This window comes from Acipenser ruthenus, chromosome 49 (genome assembly GCF_902713425.1).
Source record: "Acipenser ruthenus chromosome 49, fAciRut3.2 maternal haplotype, whole genome shotgun sequence".
Classification (NCBI taxonomy): Eukaryota; Metazoa; Chordata; class Actinopteri; order Acipenseriformes; family Acipenseridae; genus Acipenser; species Acipenser ruthenus.
In genome coordinates this window covers 1,029,405-1,048,916 of record NC_081237.1, presented here as the reverse complement: position 1 = coordinate 1,048,916, position 19,512 = coordinate 1,029,405, and the positions used below count along the sequence as shown (strand labels likewise).

The 19,512-nt window shown below is 39.4% G+C and overlaps 1 protein-coding gene across 1 annotated transcript in view; it reads left to right on the top strand.

Moving 5' to 3' along the window:
- LOC131721859 (fer-1-like protein 6) overlaps positions 1 to 14,639 on the top strand; it is a 205,746-nt gene extending 191,107 nt beyond the window's left edge. The window contains exons 38-41 of the mRNA XM_059014974.1: positions 888 to 1,129; positions 4,732 to 4,889; positions 5,593 to 5,693; positions 12,878 to 14,639. Coding sequence (XP_058870957.1) covers positions 888 to 1,129; positions 4,732 to 4,889; positions 5,593 to 5,693; positions 12,878 to 13,058 — 682 coding nt within the window. The 3' untranslated portion in view covers positions 13,059 to 14,639. The remainder of the gene's footprint in view (positions 1 to 887; positions 1,130 to 4,731; positions 4,890 to 5,592; positions 5,694 to 12,877) is intronic.
- The last annotated feature ends 4,873 nt before the right edge of the window (positions 14,640 to 19,512 follow it).

The window sequence follows — 19,512 nt, the reverse complement described above, 5'->3', positions numbered from 1 at the left end:
GCTCTCTGCGCTTTAAACGGACCTCTGAGACTATCACAGTGCAGGTGTATTTATACGGAGACTTGATTACACACAGGTGGATTCTATTTATCATCATTAGTCATTTAGGTCAACATTGGATCATTCAGAGATCCTCACTGAACTTCTGGAGAGAGTTTGCTGCACTGAAAGTAAAGGGGCTGAATAATTTTGCACGCCCAATTTTTCAGTTTTTTATTTGTTAAAAAAGTTTGAAATATCCAATAAATTTCGTTCCACTTCATGATTGTGTCCCACTTGTTGTTGATTCTTCACAAAAAATTACAGTTTCATATCTTTATGTTTGAAGCCTGAAATGTGGCAAAAGGTCGCAAAGTTCAAGGGGGCCGAATACTTTCGCAAGGCACTGTATTTGGTTTTATCCATTGTATAACAATAATATAATGTCAAGACACTTTCTACCTCTCCAGGTGAGCTACCCAGGCTTTGGTGGGTTAAAAGCTGTACATTTTATTTAAAACACAGGGTAGCCCATTTTGATCTGTCATTTCTGCCTCATTTCATTTCAAATTACCTTCCTGTTGTTCAATTGTAGTAGCCCATTTTGAGCACCGACGCAGCGCATTTAAGTGTGCCAGCTTATGCTGTGTCTCATTCATTTAAGTGTGCCAGCTTATGCTGTGTCTCATTCATTTAAGTGTGCCAGCTTATGCTGTGTCTCATTCATTTAAGTGTGCCAGCTTATGCTGTGTCTCATTCATTTTGGGCCAGTTAATACATTCGGGATGGGGTCAAATGTGTGCCGCGGCAGAGCGCTACTTTACACTCTGCCAATTTAGCACTGCGTCGCCCATAAAATCTGTGTTCTTTCAGATGATGTTTGCTAATTATGTTATTTTATTTTGTAGGTGGCTAAAAGGTCTGGAAGATGACAAGCAGGAGACTGATGTGCACTATAACTCGCTGACTGGAGAAGGAAACTTTAACTGGCGTTTTGTCTTCCCCTTCAACTATTTGCCTGCAGAAAAACTACTGGTTGTGAACAAAAGGGAGAATATCTTCTCTTTGGACAAGACCGAACGCAAGCTTCCAGCAGAGCTTGTTCTCCAAGTTTGGGATTTTGAAAGACTTTCTTCTGATGACTTTTTGGGTAAGTATGCAGTTCAGCATTTGCCTTATTTCCAAATCTGTTTTGTATATTACTATTACATATATTCACAAAACCCAAACTGTAATACATGAATTAACATGTGCCCACATGGGGCACCCCCTGGTAGGACTGACAGAGCCAGAGAGTCACGAGGTAAGCGGGGGTGGCCGGTCAGGATAATCGGTATCCAGGACAGGTCGCGGGGAAAGGGGGCTTGGGCATGTGGCTCTGTGCGCAGTCAGAGCGAAGTAGGGGGAGAACTGCTGTTATCTCCTGTCCAGCCGCCACTGCTGCCTGGGACCATACCACTCAGACTTCCATCGGGACTTGGTCTCTGAACTGTGTTGGTGAAAAATATCCGGGGACCCTCCCGTTTCACCTACTGCCAAAACTCACCCACGGGGAGAGGACCAAGATCAGGCCAGGATCTTGGAACCGCTGCTCGGCCAGGAGGGCCTGCTGCACCCCCAGAGCAGGTGACCAGAGCATAAGTCATCACTTGCTGTTTTTGTTAGCCGTAGGCTGACCATCTCACAAGGCCGGACTTTGACTCCTCCAGTCCTGCTTCATGCCTATGGGTTGGCCAAGAGGCGGCACAGGTCTTAGCCCCGGACAGCCCCCCATGCTGCCTATGGGTCGACCAAGAAGGATCCACGGACATTGACAACTATACTTTGACCAAAAATCCTAGAATCTCCAGGATCCTCCCCCATTCACCTGCCCTTTAAATTAAGCACCGCTCCATTGGCAGGAGATCGTGACTTTTCTGCGGCCGACCTCCTGGAACTGGGCCTCCCGAACTCCCTGTTCAGGCTTCCATCCCCATTCATTATATATGAGCGGAAATTTTAAACTCAAATTTTTCAACCGGGGAACATTCCTGGAGGCAAGGGGCAGACCCCCTGATCGTCACCTACGAGTGCAGATTTTTCTTAAGCCCATCTTTGCTATGAAGGCAGACGGCGGAGAGGGAAAAAACAAGCCCGGACCCAGACTGGTCAACCCCCACAGTAACAAGGGGGGGGGGGGGTGGTGAGAGCAGACACGTCATCCTGCTGGCCCTTAAAACTGCCCAACGTTCTGGTGGAAACTCTGCTCTCGGACAGTAACAAAAGATTGGCTTGGGGGCTAAATTGTAGCGAGATAGCTGCTCTGCTATGTACAAAACCCTGACCCAGAATCAGGTCATCTAGGAATGATTTAGCACCAGGTACCCCACAAACATGCGGTCTGTAACAGGTGAGAGGTGGAAGCTCGTTTGTCCGCTCCCCCACCCGACAGAAACGATACTCTGCACCGATCCATGGCACTACGGTATCATTAGATTTGGCTCCTCAGCCAAGCACATACACCAAATGTCTGAACCTGCGGTTCCTCTTGTACTGGGCAGGATTACTATTGCAACAACACATAAGAACATAAGAAAGTTTACAAACGAGAGGAGGCCATTCAGCCCATCTTGCTCGTTTGGTTGTTTGTAGCTTATTGATCCCAGAATCTCATCAAGCAGCTTCTTGAAGGATCCCAGGGTGTCAGCTTCAACAACATTACTGAGGAGTTGGTTCCAGACCCTTACAATTCTCTGTGTAAAAAAGTGCCTCCTATTTTCTGTTCTGAATGCCCCTTTATCTAATCTCCATTTGTGACCCCTGGTCCTTGTTTCTTTTTTCAGGTCAAAAAAGTCCCCTGGGTCGACATTGTCTATACCTTTTAGGATTTTGAATGCTTGAATCAGATCATCTTCTTTGTTCAAGACTGAATAGATTAAATTCTTTTAGCCTGTCTGCATACAACATGCCTTTTAAACCTGTGCCTTTTAAACTTACAGGAGGACAGTCAATTCTCGTTAATATGAATTTCAAGGGACCAGCAACATAATTCGTATTATCAAGTGTAGCCTATAAGGCAAATGTATACTGTCAATTTTTATTTGTTAGTCAGTGGTGCACAATTACAAACCACCGGCACATTAACAGAATAGATGTATTTTACTATTCCTATACAGATGCTCACAATGAGCTGGATGGGTTAGTGGCACATGTGCGCAGTCTATTACTTCTCATTGGAGAAACCAGAAATGTCAGAAGCTGGGAAATGCCAGCAACAATTGCGACTGTTTAAAACATGCTTTCAAAAGTTCTGAACAAATTGATTCCTTTGTAAGTGTCGCCCCCTGTGGCGGAGTGTCCCGCCCCTTTGTTTATTATTTATTTATTATGATTTATGTTTATTACGGCGAAAGCCGATTTTGTTATTTGTTTTCGTGTTTAAAAACCTTGTGAGGATGCGTGGCTGATCAGCTAGTGATTTATTTAACTAGCTGACAGTCACGCATCCTTACTAAACTCGTGCAGACTATGGCCGAGGGGTGATAATTAATTAATAGCTAGTTAACCCCTCGGCCAGAATATAAAAAGCCTGCAGCTATCTGCGCAAAGGGTAGAGGGTTCGGAGTAGAGACCAAGAACGAGAGCAGAGATGGGAGGTAAAAATAAGATAACAATTGCTAAGCGTTTTGGTTAGAACACCAGCATGAGACTTATTTGTTGTCAGTTTATTTGTTTATTTGTTTGGCCAACGTGCCCTTTTGTTTCTGTTTTGTTTTGTTCAAATCGTTTGTTTTGTTTATTGAATAAATACACTGAACGCCGTAGCGCTGCAGCTTCACCCGCCCATCCATTGTTTGCCTTTGTTCACTACTCCTTCCTGGTCCATGATGTCATCACAGCAACAGCTCGGCCACACCCCTGTATAGAATATGATGGGATTAAACTTTAGTAAATCTCATTATAATATTTGAGAACCATCATTTGCAGTATCTCCACCCCCTTTTTGTGAATTTATGCAGGATGCCCATAATTACATATTCATCTAAGGTTGAACCGCAAAGAAGAGCTGCTGCCACAAAGCATTCACTAAAAAGTCGCTAACAGCATTGCGCTTGTTTAGTACATTTCACCCTAGACTTCTGACTCGTTTGCGACTATTGCGACAGCCGCAACGCTTTAGCAAATCTACCCCTCAATAGTTGGGGTAGGTTTAAAGTATTCAGAATTAATATGATAGATATGAGTCAGGAAGGAGGGACTTTGCCCAACTGCATGGAAAGGTAGTTTTTTTTTTAGTAGTAGGTTTTTTTTGTTGTTTTTGTTTTTAAATGGGAAAGGGGTGAGTCAACGTGAATTGAGAAACCATTTCCAGTGTTTTTCCTGTGTTTATTGGGTAGATACCGATTTCTTTTTTTTTTGTATTGGGGTGTTATTGTTTTTTAATCATTTAAAACTGAAAATCAGAAGCCTTAGTTATAACATAACTTAATTGCATGTTGATTCTCAGTTCAAATCTACAAGCCATCTCACATCCTGATTAACTGCTTCTAGATTTGCAATCCAAACAAGATAGCATTACATGAGCTCTTCTCTTCATTTTGGAAGCTTGGGACTCATTGATCATTTCTGTTGCTTAGAAACAGGCGAGACATTCCTTTTTTTAAGACGACCAGGATGTATAGGGAACTTAATAGGGTATTAAGATATTTCAACACTTAAATGTTGAATGTGAAATTTTATACTCCTTACAAAAATGTATTTGGCTTTTTCTAGGGGTCGTTGAACTGGACCTGCATGGGTTCAGTCGAGGTGTAAAGTCAGCAAAAGCTTGCAACCTGGATATGCTGAAGAATAAAGTTGAAAAAATCTCAATTTTCCAGCAAAAACGTGTCAGAGGCTGGTGGCCCTTTGCTAAATCTGGTGAACTTACGGTAAGCATCACATTTAGTTCAATAAAATGCTATATTGAAAACAACAGTATTTACAGTGTACCTAATCATCGAGAGCATTCGTAACAATTCTGGCAATTTTACCAATATGATACACAAATAAAATGCCTATTGCAAAATCTGCATGACAGCATCTCCTGTTCCAAAGGGCTGTCCGGACAGGAAAACAGCTAGGATATTATTTTTAATGTTCATTGTTATTGTTACATTTTTTTTTACCGTTATCATTAAACTTTTGTTAAAACATGTACGTTTTTACACTGTTCTATTTATACAATAGCAATAATTTAAAGGTCAGTTTTCTTGTAATTGAATGAAACATTTCCACAGCTGGAAATGGGTGTTGCAGAGGCGCTATAGTGACACGCTGTAATTGTTGGGACTGTTTTTAAGTTTAGGTAAAAATTCAGTCAATGAAAACACCTTAAACATGTTAATTAACTACACAAAATAAAAACTAATTTGTTTGCCCTTATCTACATAATAACTGAGTACCAAACATTCTGACAGTGTGATTTAATATATAACCTGTCAACTAAATAAAAAATCTATTTTGTATCTATTTTTGTGTCTTACCTTTCTTTTATCCTTTGATATAAAATATTTTTTAATTTATAGCATCATCCAATGAATGAATTGTGGGATTGTAGATCTGAGCAGATTATATATATTTTTATTATTACAGGGAAAGGTGGAAGCAGAGTTCCACTTGTTGAGTGCTGAAGAGGCTCAGAAATCCCCTGCTGGCAAGGCAAGAAAAGAACCAGAACCACTTGAGAAACCTAAGTATGAATTAAATACATTTTAAAATAGACATGTTAAAAGAAAATGTAAGAACTAGCACCAATTTGTATTACTAGCTGTGAACATGTCTCCCTTCTTCATCTTGCTCTAGCAAAATATGTATATATCTATCTCACATTTTTTAATTTATTTGTCCAGGGTAGATCACAAGAGGAAGCAAGGCTCTTTCATACATTTAATTACCTATTACATTAGATTTGAATAAATAGAGGCTGGAGACATTTTGAATGTAATTGGAAGGTCATTCTATTTGAATTTAGACAATTAAAAACAAGAGATGTCTAGTGAAGCAATCTTCAATTCTGAGAGGTTTGGAGATTAAGTGTAAAAATCCTAAAGAGCATGAACAATAACAGCTGTGTTAAACAACATTTTTTACTGTGTGTGTTTAAGTTGGTGTTGCTGTATAACACCAATGTATATGTTGCTTTACTGCAATCATATTTATGGTGTTTGTCGGTAGATAGTTGATATATAAATTAGATCTAACAGCAACAGTTCCATAACCTGACCACTTTCTGTGTGAACAAGTGTCTCCTTCCCAATGTCCTAAATTTATTTCCACTTAATTTCCAACTGTATTTTCTGGTCTTAATCTCTGTGCTGCACCTAAAGTATTGTTTGGGGTTCATTTTGTTAATTCCTTTTAAAATGTTAAAGACTTAGTCATCCCTTTTTCTTTGTTCTAGGCTCAATAGATTTAGTTCTTTTAGCCTATCTCAGTATAATTCATTTCCTTTAACTCTGGGATTAGTCTGGTTGCTCTTCGTTGGATTCTCGCCAGGTCCACAGTGTCCTTTGGTACTGTGGTGACCACAATAGCACTCAGTATTTAAAGTGTGGTCTCACCAGTAGATGAGTACTCTACGCTTTTGGCACTATACTGAAGTATTCTCTTTGCCTTTTTGGTTGCTGACAACGATGAGCCTATTACCACACCAAGGTTTTTCTTTTGGTGAGCCTGTTCATGTTCTGTACCCACCATTTGGTATTTGGGTCCTACATTTTTGTGACCAACATGTAACAGTTATTGACATTAAACACAGTTGTTGACATTAAATAGACAAATCAATTTAAATCTGTCAGGATCAGCACATTTTTAGGTTCTAAAGACAAAGTATTGGAGATATTTTGCACTGGCCGGCAGAAGGATATATTAAATAAAACACTAGTTTTTAAAATGTTACATTTTTTGTTTTCTTTTTATAAAATAAACACAGAGCCATTTTATAGCGCAATAACTCATTCCAGTGTGTGCTGAAACATACCTTCTCCTCAGGCAACCTTGTGCCTCACAATGCACCCAGGCATGTGCAAGATAGGCCTATGTCTTCCCACACACCCTGTCATGGGTTATTGCTTACTTAACTAACTGTGACTTACTTTCTTATTTGTTAATACTCATTAACACTATTTTTCATTGAAAAATTTGTGCCGCAGACTTAGACAAATTCTTTGCAGAATTATTTTTTTCTCAGTGCAGATTTCCGTGGGGACTATTTAACAATTTACTCTGCAGGCCCTGAAAGAGAACCACTAATAAACATTCCACAATTCCACAAAAAATATATAAACAAATAATAGTTAATGTGCAGTTCTCTACAGCAATATTTCATGGCACTCTGCAACCCCTTACAATCAGTGGAATAGGCAAGGCAACACAAGCAACCAGACAGCCATCATCAGTTAAGACAAACAACATACAACTCTATGCAGATAACACAAGAGACCTCCATCTGCACTGCGTAAGGATGGATATATACAGAATGCATGTGTGTGCTCTCTGCCAACATAGACCTAAAACACTGGAGAATACAGAACATACTGGTATTGCAGCACAACGTATACAGCCCAACTGTGACGGTGAGGCCATCCCTCCCATTAAACTGTATCCTGTTGCTCATCCAGTTTGACACTGAAAAACTCTTGGTTGATCCGTGTTGTTGGTGCTGCCCTCTCAAACTGGCATGACACAGTACATTCCACTCGCCCATGTAAACACAGTTTCATAACAGTGTACCTCATACACTCCAGTTTTTGCAGGTGACAATATCATTGTGTCATACATCTGTCACATGGGTTTCCTGTTCTTAAAGTGCTCCCATTCCTCCTGTCCATGTTACTATGAATGCTAATGCCGGCCCATCACCCCTTACTCCCTTGCAAAAGACTGTGTTATGCCATTGAACATCTGCAATTCCATACAACAGAAAGTTATGCTAGGACATAGATTCATATTACAGCACTTGATAGTCTTTCTGCCATGCACCTGTCTCATGATTTACCATACATAAACACTTCCCCTCATGTTGCCCTGCATGCAGTTCCCCATGGCAGTGGAATTCAGATGTACAGTGTGATGTTGGTGCCACTATTATGCATCAGTCTCTTACTAGACCTGCATAATGCCCAGATATACACGACACCCTCGCACACTGGCATAGCAGTAGACCTCATACCCCTAACGGACCATGATGATGGAGGTCTCTTGTGTTATCTGCAGAGAGTTGTATGTTGTTCGTCTTGACTGATGATGACTGTCTGTGGTTGCTTGTAAGGGGATGGGAGGGAATGCAGAGTTAGAGTTAAAAACCATAACATCGCATTTCCCTACTTTTGCCTTTTTAATATCAACTGATGCATTAACTAAGTTTTTTGCAAATAATTAGCTAGAAAGCCTGTATATTCTATTCTAGAGCACAAAACATAAAACTGACTATATTTGCAAACTTGATTAAACATGTCACAGGTGTATATATGTTAAACACAGACAGAGGTTTATATATAATAATGGAGCGAGGTAACCAGTGGTGTACCACAGGGATCAGTATTAGGTCCTCTGCTATTCCTAATCTACATTAATGATTTAGATTCTGGTATAGTAAGCAAACTCGTTAAATTTGCAGACGACACAAAAATAGGAGGAGTGGCAAACACTGTTGCAGCAGCAAAGGTCATTCAAAATGATCTAGACAGCATTCAGAACTGGGCAGACACATGGCAAATGAAATTTAATAGAGAAAAGTGTAAAGTATTGCATGCAGGAAATAAAAATGTGCATTATAAATATCATATGGGAGATACTGAAATTGAAGAAGGGAACTATGAAAAAGACCTCAGAGTTTATGTTGACTCGGAAATGTCTTCATCTAGACAATGTGGGGAAGCTATAAAAAAGGTCCACAAGATGCTCGGATATATTGTGAGAAGGGTTGAATTTAAATCAAGGGAAGTAATGTTAAAACTCTACAATGCATTAGTAAGACCTCACCTAGAATATTGTGTTCAGTTCTGGTCACCTCGTTACAAAAAGGATATTACTGCTCTAGAAAGAGTGCAAAGAAGAGCAACCAGAATTATCCCGGGTTTAAAAGGCATGTCGTATGCAGACAGGCTAAAAGAACTGAATCTGTTCAGTCTTGAATAAAGAAGACCACGCGGCGATCTGATTCAAACATTCAAAATCCTAAAAGGTATAGACAATGTCGACCCAGGGGACTTCTTTGACCTGAAAAAAGAAACAAGGACCAGGGGACACAAATGGAGATTAGATAAAGGGGCATTCAGAACAGAAAATAGGAGGCACTTTTTTACAGAGAATTGTGAGGGTCTGGAACCAACTCCCCAGTAATGTTGTTGAAGCTGACACCCTGGGATCATTCAAGAAGCTGCTTGATGAGATTCTGGGATCAATAAGCTACTAACAACCAAACGAGCAAGATCGGCTGAATGGCCTCCTCTTGTTTCTACTTAAGGAAAAATGGATCGGTCACATGGTGTGGCAGCTATGTTGGATTTTGCGTAAAACACTTAAACAACAACTCCTCATGAGCCCTTTGGCTGATTGACGTGACTCTTGGGTATATGTTATCTTTGTACTGTCCTCTGAAAAAGTTAGTCAGCAAAAGTTCCTACATCAACAAACATGACCACCATGAGCAAATCAATATTGGTGACATACCAGTTTTGCCAATTTTTCACCCTGAAATGTCTATAGGTAATGCAAGTAGTGTTATGTGTAATGCATAAATAGTTTTATATAGTATGGTTAAGTTCTGCTAAAGGTCAAATTTATAGCTGGCTGTAAAACTTTCCATAATTTCTTATTGACTGCAGATGGTTGTTATATAACATGCAGAGTTCTGATTGAAACCAAAATGAGCAAAAATGATTATCTTTTACGGTTGTTCAAGGGAAGTTGCTACAGTACAAAACATGGCTGCTGTGGGCCAATGAGATTTCAGCATTAATCATCTAACCAGTGATTCCAATATTTTGGCCAAAATTGACACAGTCAGCTGTGTCCAAATGATTTGTGATAACGTTTCATCTATAACAACCAATGCGCTTAAATTTCACACTAACTGCTTGGAAGCCGTAAAGTTGCTCGCAACTCTAGTTATTTTTTTTGTTTTTCTGCCAAAACATGCTCAAAAACTCACGAAATTCAGTACACTGTAGATGGCTATGGGGGATAGTCGGTGATATTCAGCAAATTTGCGCAAGTCACATGGTTCGGCAGCCATGTTGGATTTTGCAGAATTTGTTAAAACGCCTATGTATCGGAAACCGCTTACTGCAGAGTTCTGAAAATTGCTATAGATGTTTAGGGACAGTCAATGATTAACTGTTGTTAATATGAAGCTGATTGGTTCTGTGGTTTGGCAACCACATTGATTAATGACATAAAATTACCATAAAAATATAAAATCATCAAACTTCAAAAAGCTTATCTGATTGAAACAAAAATTGGCATAAAACATCTCAGTGTGGTCATCTTACGCTTGTTCAAGGGAAGTTGCTACTGTGAAAATCATGGCGTCCACTCTGCATGACATCATCAACATACGCAACTGGCTATAAAACTGCGTATAACTTATTATCGGCTGCACCAAAATGCACAAAATTTGACACAGATGTAGAGGACTATGGGATGTTGTGTCATGGTCAATATGGCGGCCTTTGGTCACATGGTGTGGCAGCCATCTTGGATTTAATGAAAATGTTGGACAATATTCAAAAGTCTTCTTATGAACGGTAAATAGTACAGCTGTAAAATATTTTGTACATAGTGCGCTCATGTCCACGATTGATTCTACTTCAGGAAAGATGAATCGGTCACATGGTGTGGCAGCTATGTTGGATTTTGTGTAAAACGACAACTCCTCATGAACCCTTTGGCCGATTTGACGTGAATTTTGGGTATACGTTACAGTTGTGATGATAATGTTTTATCTATAATAACCAATGCGCTTAAATTTCACGATAACTGCTTGGAAGCTGTAAAGTTGCTCACAACTCTAGTTGACATTGTATTCCCTGAAAAATGGACAAGTGTTGGAAATGAAATAATCAGATCTGCGTCACCCACGAGGACTTGTTTAGATGTATTGTCCTCAGTGATTGAGCATACATGTGTATACTGTATTTAAGCTGCTGATGCGCGGAGGCGCTTTTGCTAATTGTAATGCGATGTGGCAGAGGCAGTGTAAATGATCAGGCTGGAGTCTTGATTTACAGTTTTAAACCGGTGCTGGTTTTCTTTCTTATACTGCAGTGGCAAAACAACTGCTAATAAAACAAAATAAAGCTAGCTCTCATTTGGAGCACTAACTAAACAATACTTTTTGTGCTTCCTGTCTGACACCTGTCTCTTCTGCTTCCACACTGCACGCACGCACGCTTCCACTTCCTTACTCCTCTATACCCCCGTCACAAAGCTATCAGCTAAGCCCTTTTAATCAAGATGTCATTAACTTTAACAAGCAGTTAACCAATTAACCATTACTCTTAATTTGTTAAGGAAACAAGCAACTATGGATTTTCCAAAGACGTGCATACATGCGGGATCTCATGACATCTAGTGGTCAACCCATTACACTGCAGGGAACAAAGCTCTTCTCATTCTCAAACATACAGATTCTGCAGCATTTCACCACAGTAATCATATCGGTCCGCTTTCAAGAATCAACCGCAAATCATCCAGGACGGATGTGATTACACGGAGTGCACTGTATATACATGTATATATTAGAACTATATTTTTAAAAAGTGTGTTCTTTCTTTTGCACACTTGCTCCTTCTATTTCACCATTTGATATTTACGTAGTTAGATTGAAACACTGGTGACCCCCTCTGCGCAGTCATCGAAATCGCTCAATGCTAGCATGCAATGAGGCCACACCCCAAAAGTTATGCCAACCACTGGCACTAGCGCAGACAGAAATGTTTTCCAATAGACTTTTTGATCTTGTTGTGATTATTTCTATTTTTCCACCCTTTTTTTCAGAATACTAATGAAGCTATCAAATCATAAAAGTTGTTACCCTAATCAATCCTGAGACCGGTGTGCAGCTACGCAAGTGTGCCGCAATATTTTCAATAATTCCTGTTTGTGTTCATAAAACCAATTCCGAAGTGACAACAGATTGAGACTTATTTTAATATTGTCACTTTTATTTGTTTAACTATTGAAACTCAAGATGGACTTCCGGTTAGATAATGAGCGGGGTTTTGTGCATTAAAAAGTATTTTTTTAAATGGTTTAAAAAAAAAAAAAGTTTTTGTTTCAGCTATCTTTAAGTTAGGTTTAACTGATTAATAAAATCAATTAGTGATTTTTTTTTCTGTTTAAATCAAAAAATAAGTTTGACCACCCTACTATGAGTTGCTTTAATTGACCGTTCCACCCCGGATCTAGCGACTGTGCTCACTCAGGCAAGTCCAGATTTCACATTAATGGTAAGTTGTCATAAAATATGTTTGGTGTGCCTCAAAAAAGTTAGATGTATGAAGGTGTGTCGCTGCTCAGAAACTGTATGGAAACACTGCTTCAGACACACCACAGAAACAGGAACAGAGGCTTGGGAGTGAAATAGACTTAGGACAGACAGTGCGGGACACTTGTTCACACAGAGTGGTGAAGGTATGGATTGGGATAATTTCTGACCCAACTTCAGAGTTTTGAGATCAGTCACCTACTTGGAACCGGACATGCACTTATTGGCAGAGTGGCCTCCTCTGTCATAAATTCATATTTTCATTTAATCAGAATGATTGCAAGGAGACTGTAAGAAAAACAAAATAATTAAATCTGACGGGCCTAAACTGGGCTCTAATGTTGTATTTACAGTGTTACTGACATGCCTTTTTGTTTTTTTTCTTAGCCGCCCAGACACATCATTTTCCTGGTTTGTGAATCCTTTCAAGTGTTTTTTTCACTTAATCTGGAGAAATTACAAGAAATATATTATCATAGCTTTTGTCTTGCTTATATTGGCTTTATTCATTCTATTGCTCCTTTACACTCTGCCTGGTGCAGTCTCCAACAGAATCGTAAATGGGTAGATTCTGCTCACATAGGCTTCATACTCATGAATCAGGATGGATGCATATGAAGAATGTACTACTGAAACGTTTGTATGGATTTCTTGATTTTATAGATGGCTAATTTCCTTAAATTGAATGTTTTGTTACCTACATTTAAGATGACTAAAACTACCACAGTGCTTCTTTTAGATGTCTTTTATTTGCATATTCCACTGTGTTAAAATAATTTATATATGGCCAATAGATACACAGGGCTCTATTTTGCACTGTGATGTAATAATAAGGCATGAATTATTAAGTTTAGTAAGGTCAAAAATTATGCTTTTGATAATTACATTTTATTCTCATATTGCATGTCCCTTATACTGGGATGTGTAACTGAACTTAAAGTAAGCGTTTTGGTACATAATAGGACCATTGATCTCTGTCATTTTGGTCAATTTGAAAAATATGCTCAATTCGTCACATGATTCTGCACTACAGGTGTGACAGTTAAGTAATTTAATAAACCGTGTTGAAAATATGGCTTAGTTCAATAACCGAGGAGTTTTAAAAGTACTGTCGGGTGTAGTGGGGCCAGAGTAGACCAGAGCGTTGCTCCAGTACTTTCTTGTGATGCGGCACTGTGCCACCTGTTTATATTTAGTATATTGTATATGTATAGTGTATATAGTACGGTAAAAGTTAGAATCTGGTAAATCTTAAGTTTTACTGGTAACTGTGAACATTTACCAGTAAAGGTGGTAAATGTCCAGAATTATAAAGAAATATATTGCTTTTTGGACATTTTACCAAAGCTTATTGGTAAAGGCCCTTGGTTATTCTTGATTTACTGGTATATGTCTGAAATAAAGTGTTATCCTATTTATTTCGGACATTCATCTCTTTCTTGGTAAATGTTGACATTTACCAGTAAATCTTGAGATTTGCCAACATTCAGACATTCACTGTAACACATACATCGCCTCTAAGAAAACAATCAAACCAATATTTTTTTTATTACCACATATTGCAATCTATTTATCAAAGTGTCGGCCCCAAAATGTCTTATTAAGCTTGTTTTCCAGGCTTTAATTTTTCCAACTGCCGTGTGACATCACTTCATTTGAAAAAGCGACTGTTTCACAACATTGCCTCATTTATGCACATTGACTATAACAATCAGCACTACAAGTTTTAGGAGTAAATAAGGACCGCTTTTCAGTCAGAGTTCACAAGCTGACCTCTTTTAAGAGACTCACAGTTCACCTCCAGGTATTGTGTAACGTTCATGCCCAGGTTGCTGTTACTGCGATGGCAAATTTAGAAGTACTGGTCCAGTCTGGCACCACTACACCCCTGACAAGGAAGTTAGCAAAGTCTGTGCTTCTATTACTAAAATATGCATTGTAAGCCAGAGTACAGTATACATACTTTAGTATCAGTGCCATCTACTGTGGGAGTTGATTTCAGTGTGTGTTTTATGTCTGCATTTTTAGTCAAGGATTCTTTTAGATGCAATCAGCCCTATCCAAAACTGTCTCCATGTATTGACTGAATAAATGTTGAAATACATAAATACAAACCAGTCCTTTTGTGTTGATTATGGTTTAAATAAGTTGTAACAAACTAGACACTTACTAGACACTTAGTCCATAAGCGTATACTGATTCCATAAGCAAACATTCAAATTTTTTGTTAAAAGCAAGTAATAAGTTACAGCGTAGAGGGATTTAAAGGGGACCTGTGGAATATGCTTAACCCAAAAAAATGTTTATTAGAAGTAAGTCTAGAACGTGAAAGTGATATAAAAACCATATGAGCATAGACAACATGAAACAGTGTATCAGCAAACAATCCTGTCAACACTGAGGCTCACTATACAAAGTGTAATTTAGTTAAAATGTAAACAGGTAAGGTTAATTAACCCAACCAACAGGTTTTTAAATCAAGAGGTACCACTGAACATGCTGCACAGTTCAGAAAAAATAAACCATATACATACAACCTGATACACATCGATTTCCAATAAACAAAGAGTTAAGCTTAGTTCAAATATAATTTTCAACCATTGTTCAGTCCCCTTCATGAAAAACAAAACAAATCCAAAAAGAAAAGTTCCATGAAATAATACTCCAAAAATCCAGAATCCAATGAAAAAACAGAATGGCCATTCAAAAAAAAAAAAAAAACTGCAAACGCAGTAGCAGAAAATGAAAGAACAAAAAGTTTGATCTCACAAGGATGTTGTTTGCAAGCCGCTGTGTAGATGTCTTCCCTTCGATTTCATTTAAACTATGTAGTTTTAAAAGTCCAGCCAATCTGTATTCTTCAGCAAAAAACAAAAACGGAGATCCAAAGCAGCGCAAGAACGGTCACAAAATTACCAAGAAAAAAAAAAGAATGATACAGAGAAAAAAACATAGTTAGCTTGAAAAAAAACATAGTTAGCTTGACTATGCATGGAGCAACATCTGAACACAGCAGAAGATTTTTGACTCGTTTACCAAAATAAAATACTGCTGACCAAATTAATAGACATGCATTAAACACAGACTAACAAAACGTAAACTTCTCATCTACTGAAAGTTCTGATAAAAATCAGAACGGCGTGAGTGCGTAGGAGATTAAAAAGGCGAAAGACTGTTACCTATCTGGTTCTCTTTTTGAACTGGCCGGCAATGAGCAAAGGAGCATAAGCCCCAACCCCAACTACGGATAGCCAAAAGGGTGAAAAATGAAGAACATACAAAAAAAAACTATGCATAGCAGACCTAGAAAAATACTACAAACCAGCACAATATAAAAACAGTTCATTCACAGTTTCAAAATATTTAATTTTGTTTTATGCTTTTAAACTAATGCCTAATGAGTTTCTTTATAATACTAGGCAATCTTGTGAGAATTAAAATCACAGAACACCTTTGACAACTTTACTTTGAATATAAGAAATCAAACTGACCTGGCCAGGCTTACTGCTATTCATTTAAGAATAGAGCAGAGGCTGCGCTTATTGCAGCACATATGGGGCGGTCGCCACAAAGTAACATTAATGGAAAACTATACCGGTATATCATTCCATACCTCAGGTTTATTTATTCCTGTAAGGTAAGCACACTACTCACTTCCTGATGAAGCAGTGTCATTGAACGACCCCTGCACTTATACCAGGTATATCATTCCTTATCTCAGGTTTATTTATTCCTGTAAGGTAAGCACACTACTCACTTCCAGATGAAGCAGCATTATTGAACGACCCCTGCACTTATAACGGCGGGATTACGTTGGGTTTGGAAATAAATTCATTTAAATTTAGCCATGCCTGACGCAGAAGCATAAGGATATTTCCAGTAATTATTTCATTGATCATGTAAATTAAGTATGTTTTGACATAACTGAAAAATGTTGGGGCCAAAATCTCTAACAAAAAGACAGTGCCTTGCCTAGGCCAGGGGTTCCCAAACTTTCTTGGCTGAAGGCCTTCCATGACACTAGGCATCATCCTGGCTGAGGATGCCACCCGGAGTGTTGATTTTGATACCTTTAGTTAGATAGATAAAACAACAACAATAATAACTACAAGTTGCAGGCAACTTTATGGTTTCCAAGCATTTACAGCAAAAAAAGTATGGTTTCAGACTCATGAAAATGGAAATCATCAATTAACAAACATTTTGTTAACTGGAAAGCATAGTTTTGGAGTATGCTTACAATCAGTAGCTTACAACTATTCAAACAGAGTAAATGCGTTAAGAAAATATTTATTTATGACAATTAATGTACATTAGAATATGACTTTATACACCAAGTTTCACATCTATGCAATAAGCCGTTTCAGAGAAGATCTTTGAATGTCGTCAAAAACGCATGGAATATCCAATATAGCGACCATACCATTATTATTATTTACTTCTTAGCAGACGCCCTTATCCAGGGCGACTTACAATTGTTACAAGATATCACATTATAGATTATTTCACATTATACAGATATCACATTTATTTATTTTTTTACACAATTTCCCATTTATACAGTTGGGTTTTTACTGGAGCAATCTAGGTAAAGTACCTTGCTCAAGGGTACAGCAGCAGTGTCCCCCATCCTGGGATTGAACCCCCGACCCTCCGGTCAAGAGTCCAGAGCCCTAACCACTACTCCACACTGCTGCCCATATTAAATGGAATATATATACAGACGTGCTCAAATTTGTTGGTACCCTTACAGCTCATTGAAATAATGCTTCACTCCTCCTGAAAAGTGATGAAATTAAAAGCTATTTTATCATGTATACTTGCATGCCTTTGGTATGTCATAGAATAAAGCAAAGAAGCTGTGAAAAGAGATGAATTATGGCTTATTCTACAAAGATATTCTAAAATGGCCTGGACACATTGTTGGTACCCCTTAGAAAAGATAATAAATAATTGGATTATAGTGATATTTCAAACTAATTAGTTTCTTTAATTAGTATCACACATGTCTCCAATCTTGTAATCAGTCATTCAGCCTATTTAAATGGAGAAAAGTAGTAACTGTGCTGTTTGGTATCATTGTGTGCACCACACTGAACATGGACCAGAGAAAGCAAAGGAGAGAGTTGTCTGAGGAGATCAGAAAGAACATAATAGACAAGCATGGTAAAGGTAAAGGCTACAAGACCATCTCCAAGCAGCTTGATGTTCCTGTGACAACAGTTGCAAATATTATTAAGAAGTTTAAGGTCCATGGAACTGTAGCCAACCTCCCTGGGCGCGGCCGCAAGAGGAAAATCGACCCCAGATTGAACAGAAGGATAGTGCGAATGGTAGAAAAAGAACCAAGGATAACTGCCAAAGAGATACAAGCTGAACTCCAAGGTGAAGGTACGTCAGTTTCTGATCGCACCATCCGTCGCTCTTTGAGCGAAAGTGGGCTCCATGGAAGAAGACCCAGGAGGACTCCACTTTTGACAGAAAAACATAAAAAAGCCAGACTGGAATTTGCTAAAATGCATATTGACAAGCCACAATCCTTCTGGGAGAATGTCCTTTGGACAGATGAGTCAAAACTGGAGCTTTTTGGCTAGTCACATCAGCTCTATGTTCACAGACGAAAAAATGAAGCTTTCAAAGCAAAAAAACACCATACCTACGTTGAAACATGGAGGAGGCTCGGTTATGTTTTGGGGCTGCTTTGCTGCGCCTGGCACAGGGTGCCTTGAATCTGTGCAGGGCACAATGAAATCTCAAGACTATCAAGGCATTCTGGAGCGAAACGTACTGCCCAGTGTCAGAAAGCTCTGTCTCAGTCGCAGGTCATGGGTCCTCCAACAGGATAATGACCCAAAACACACAGCTAAAAGCACCCAAGAATGGATAAGAACAAAACATTGGACTATTCTGAAGTGGCCTTCTATGAGTCCTGATCTGAATCCTCTATGGAAAGAGCTGAAACTTGCAGTCTGGAGAAGGCACCCATCAAACCTGAGACAGCTGGAGCAGTTTGCTCAGGAAGAGTGGGCCAAACTACCTGTTAACAGGTGCAGAAGTCTCATTGAGAGTGTCACAAAGACGGCCAGAGTGGGTTGCGTCAGACCAGAATCAGGAATTCAAACACAGAGACGGTGGTGATGATGAGGCTGAACGCGTGATCGCGTTCAGCATTTAATAAACAGAACAGAAAATAAAAGGTTGGAACAGACAAAAACACTGGACACGGCACTACACGCCAAAATAAAAGGACAAACAAAACGTACTAACACACAAACGGTGGATGCACAGACAAACAAACAAACACGGTGAGTGAAAACACTATTTTTACGTTACGTTCTTTTACTTTATTTCTCCTTCTCTCTCCCGTTCTCCACTCACCGAACACCCAACCACGACTGCATGAAAATGTGCATCTATATATACTGTTGTGCTGGGATTCAATTGCTAATTAATTATTCACTTGAATCCCAGCACGTGAATTAATTCTGTGCAACCCCGTGCTCACATATTACATTTTAAATGCACGTGCGTGATGTGCAATCCCGTGCCTAAATACAAATATACACTTTTTAAATACACGTGAAACACAGACCCGTTTATATCCCGTGTACCAATCTATACACCAACATTAACACACGCACGCAACATACAACACAGATCACACAAATGCACACAGGGGCGGGGCACTTTGCCACATATACCCCCCCTTGTGCGCAGCACACATGGCCTCAACGGCCACCTCCCCCCTTAAAAACCCAGCAGTCCAGAACAAAGTCTCGGGCTGGGAAGGGAGGCTTCAGTGGGCCCTTGGCTGGCAATGCTGTCAGCACCCCTGCCGGTAGTGGCACGGCTGACAGCCTGTTGGTCCCGTACTGCAGCGAAAAAGCTGCGGGGGCAGGTGGTCCCCCGACCTCCCCCTTCTTCGTAGCCGGCAGCTCCCTCCTGTGGGGCTCCGGCCACAAGAACTCCTGCAGCGAAACTGCTGCTGGGGAAAGTGGTCTCCAGACCTCCTCCCCCTTCTT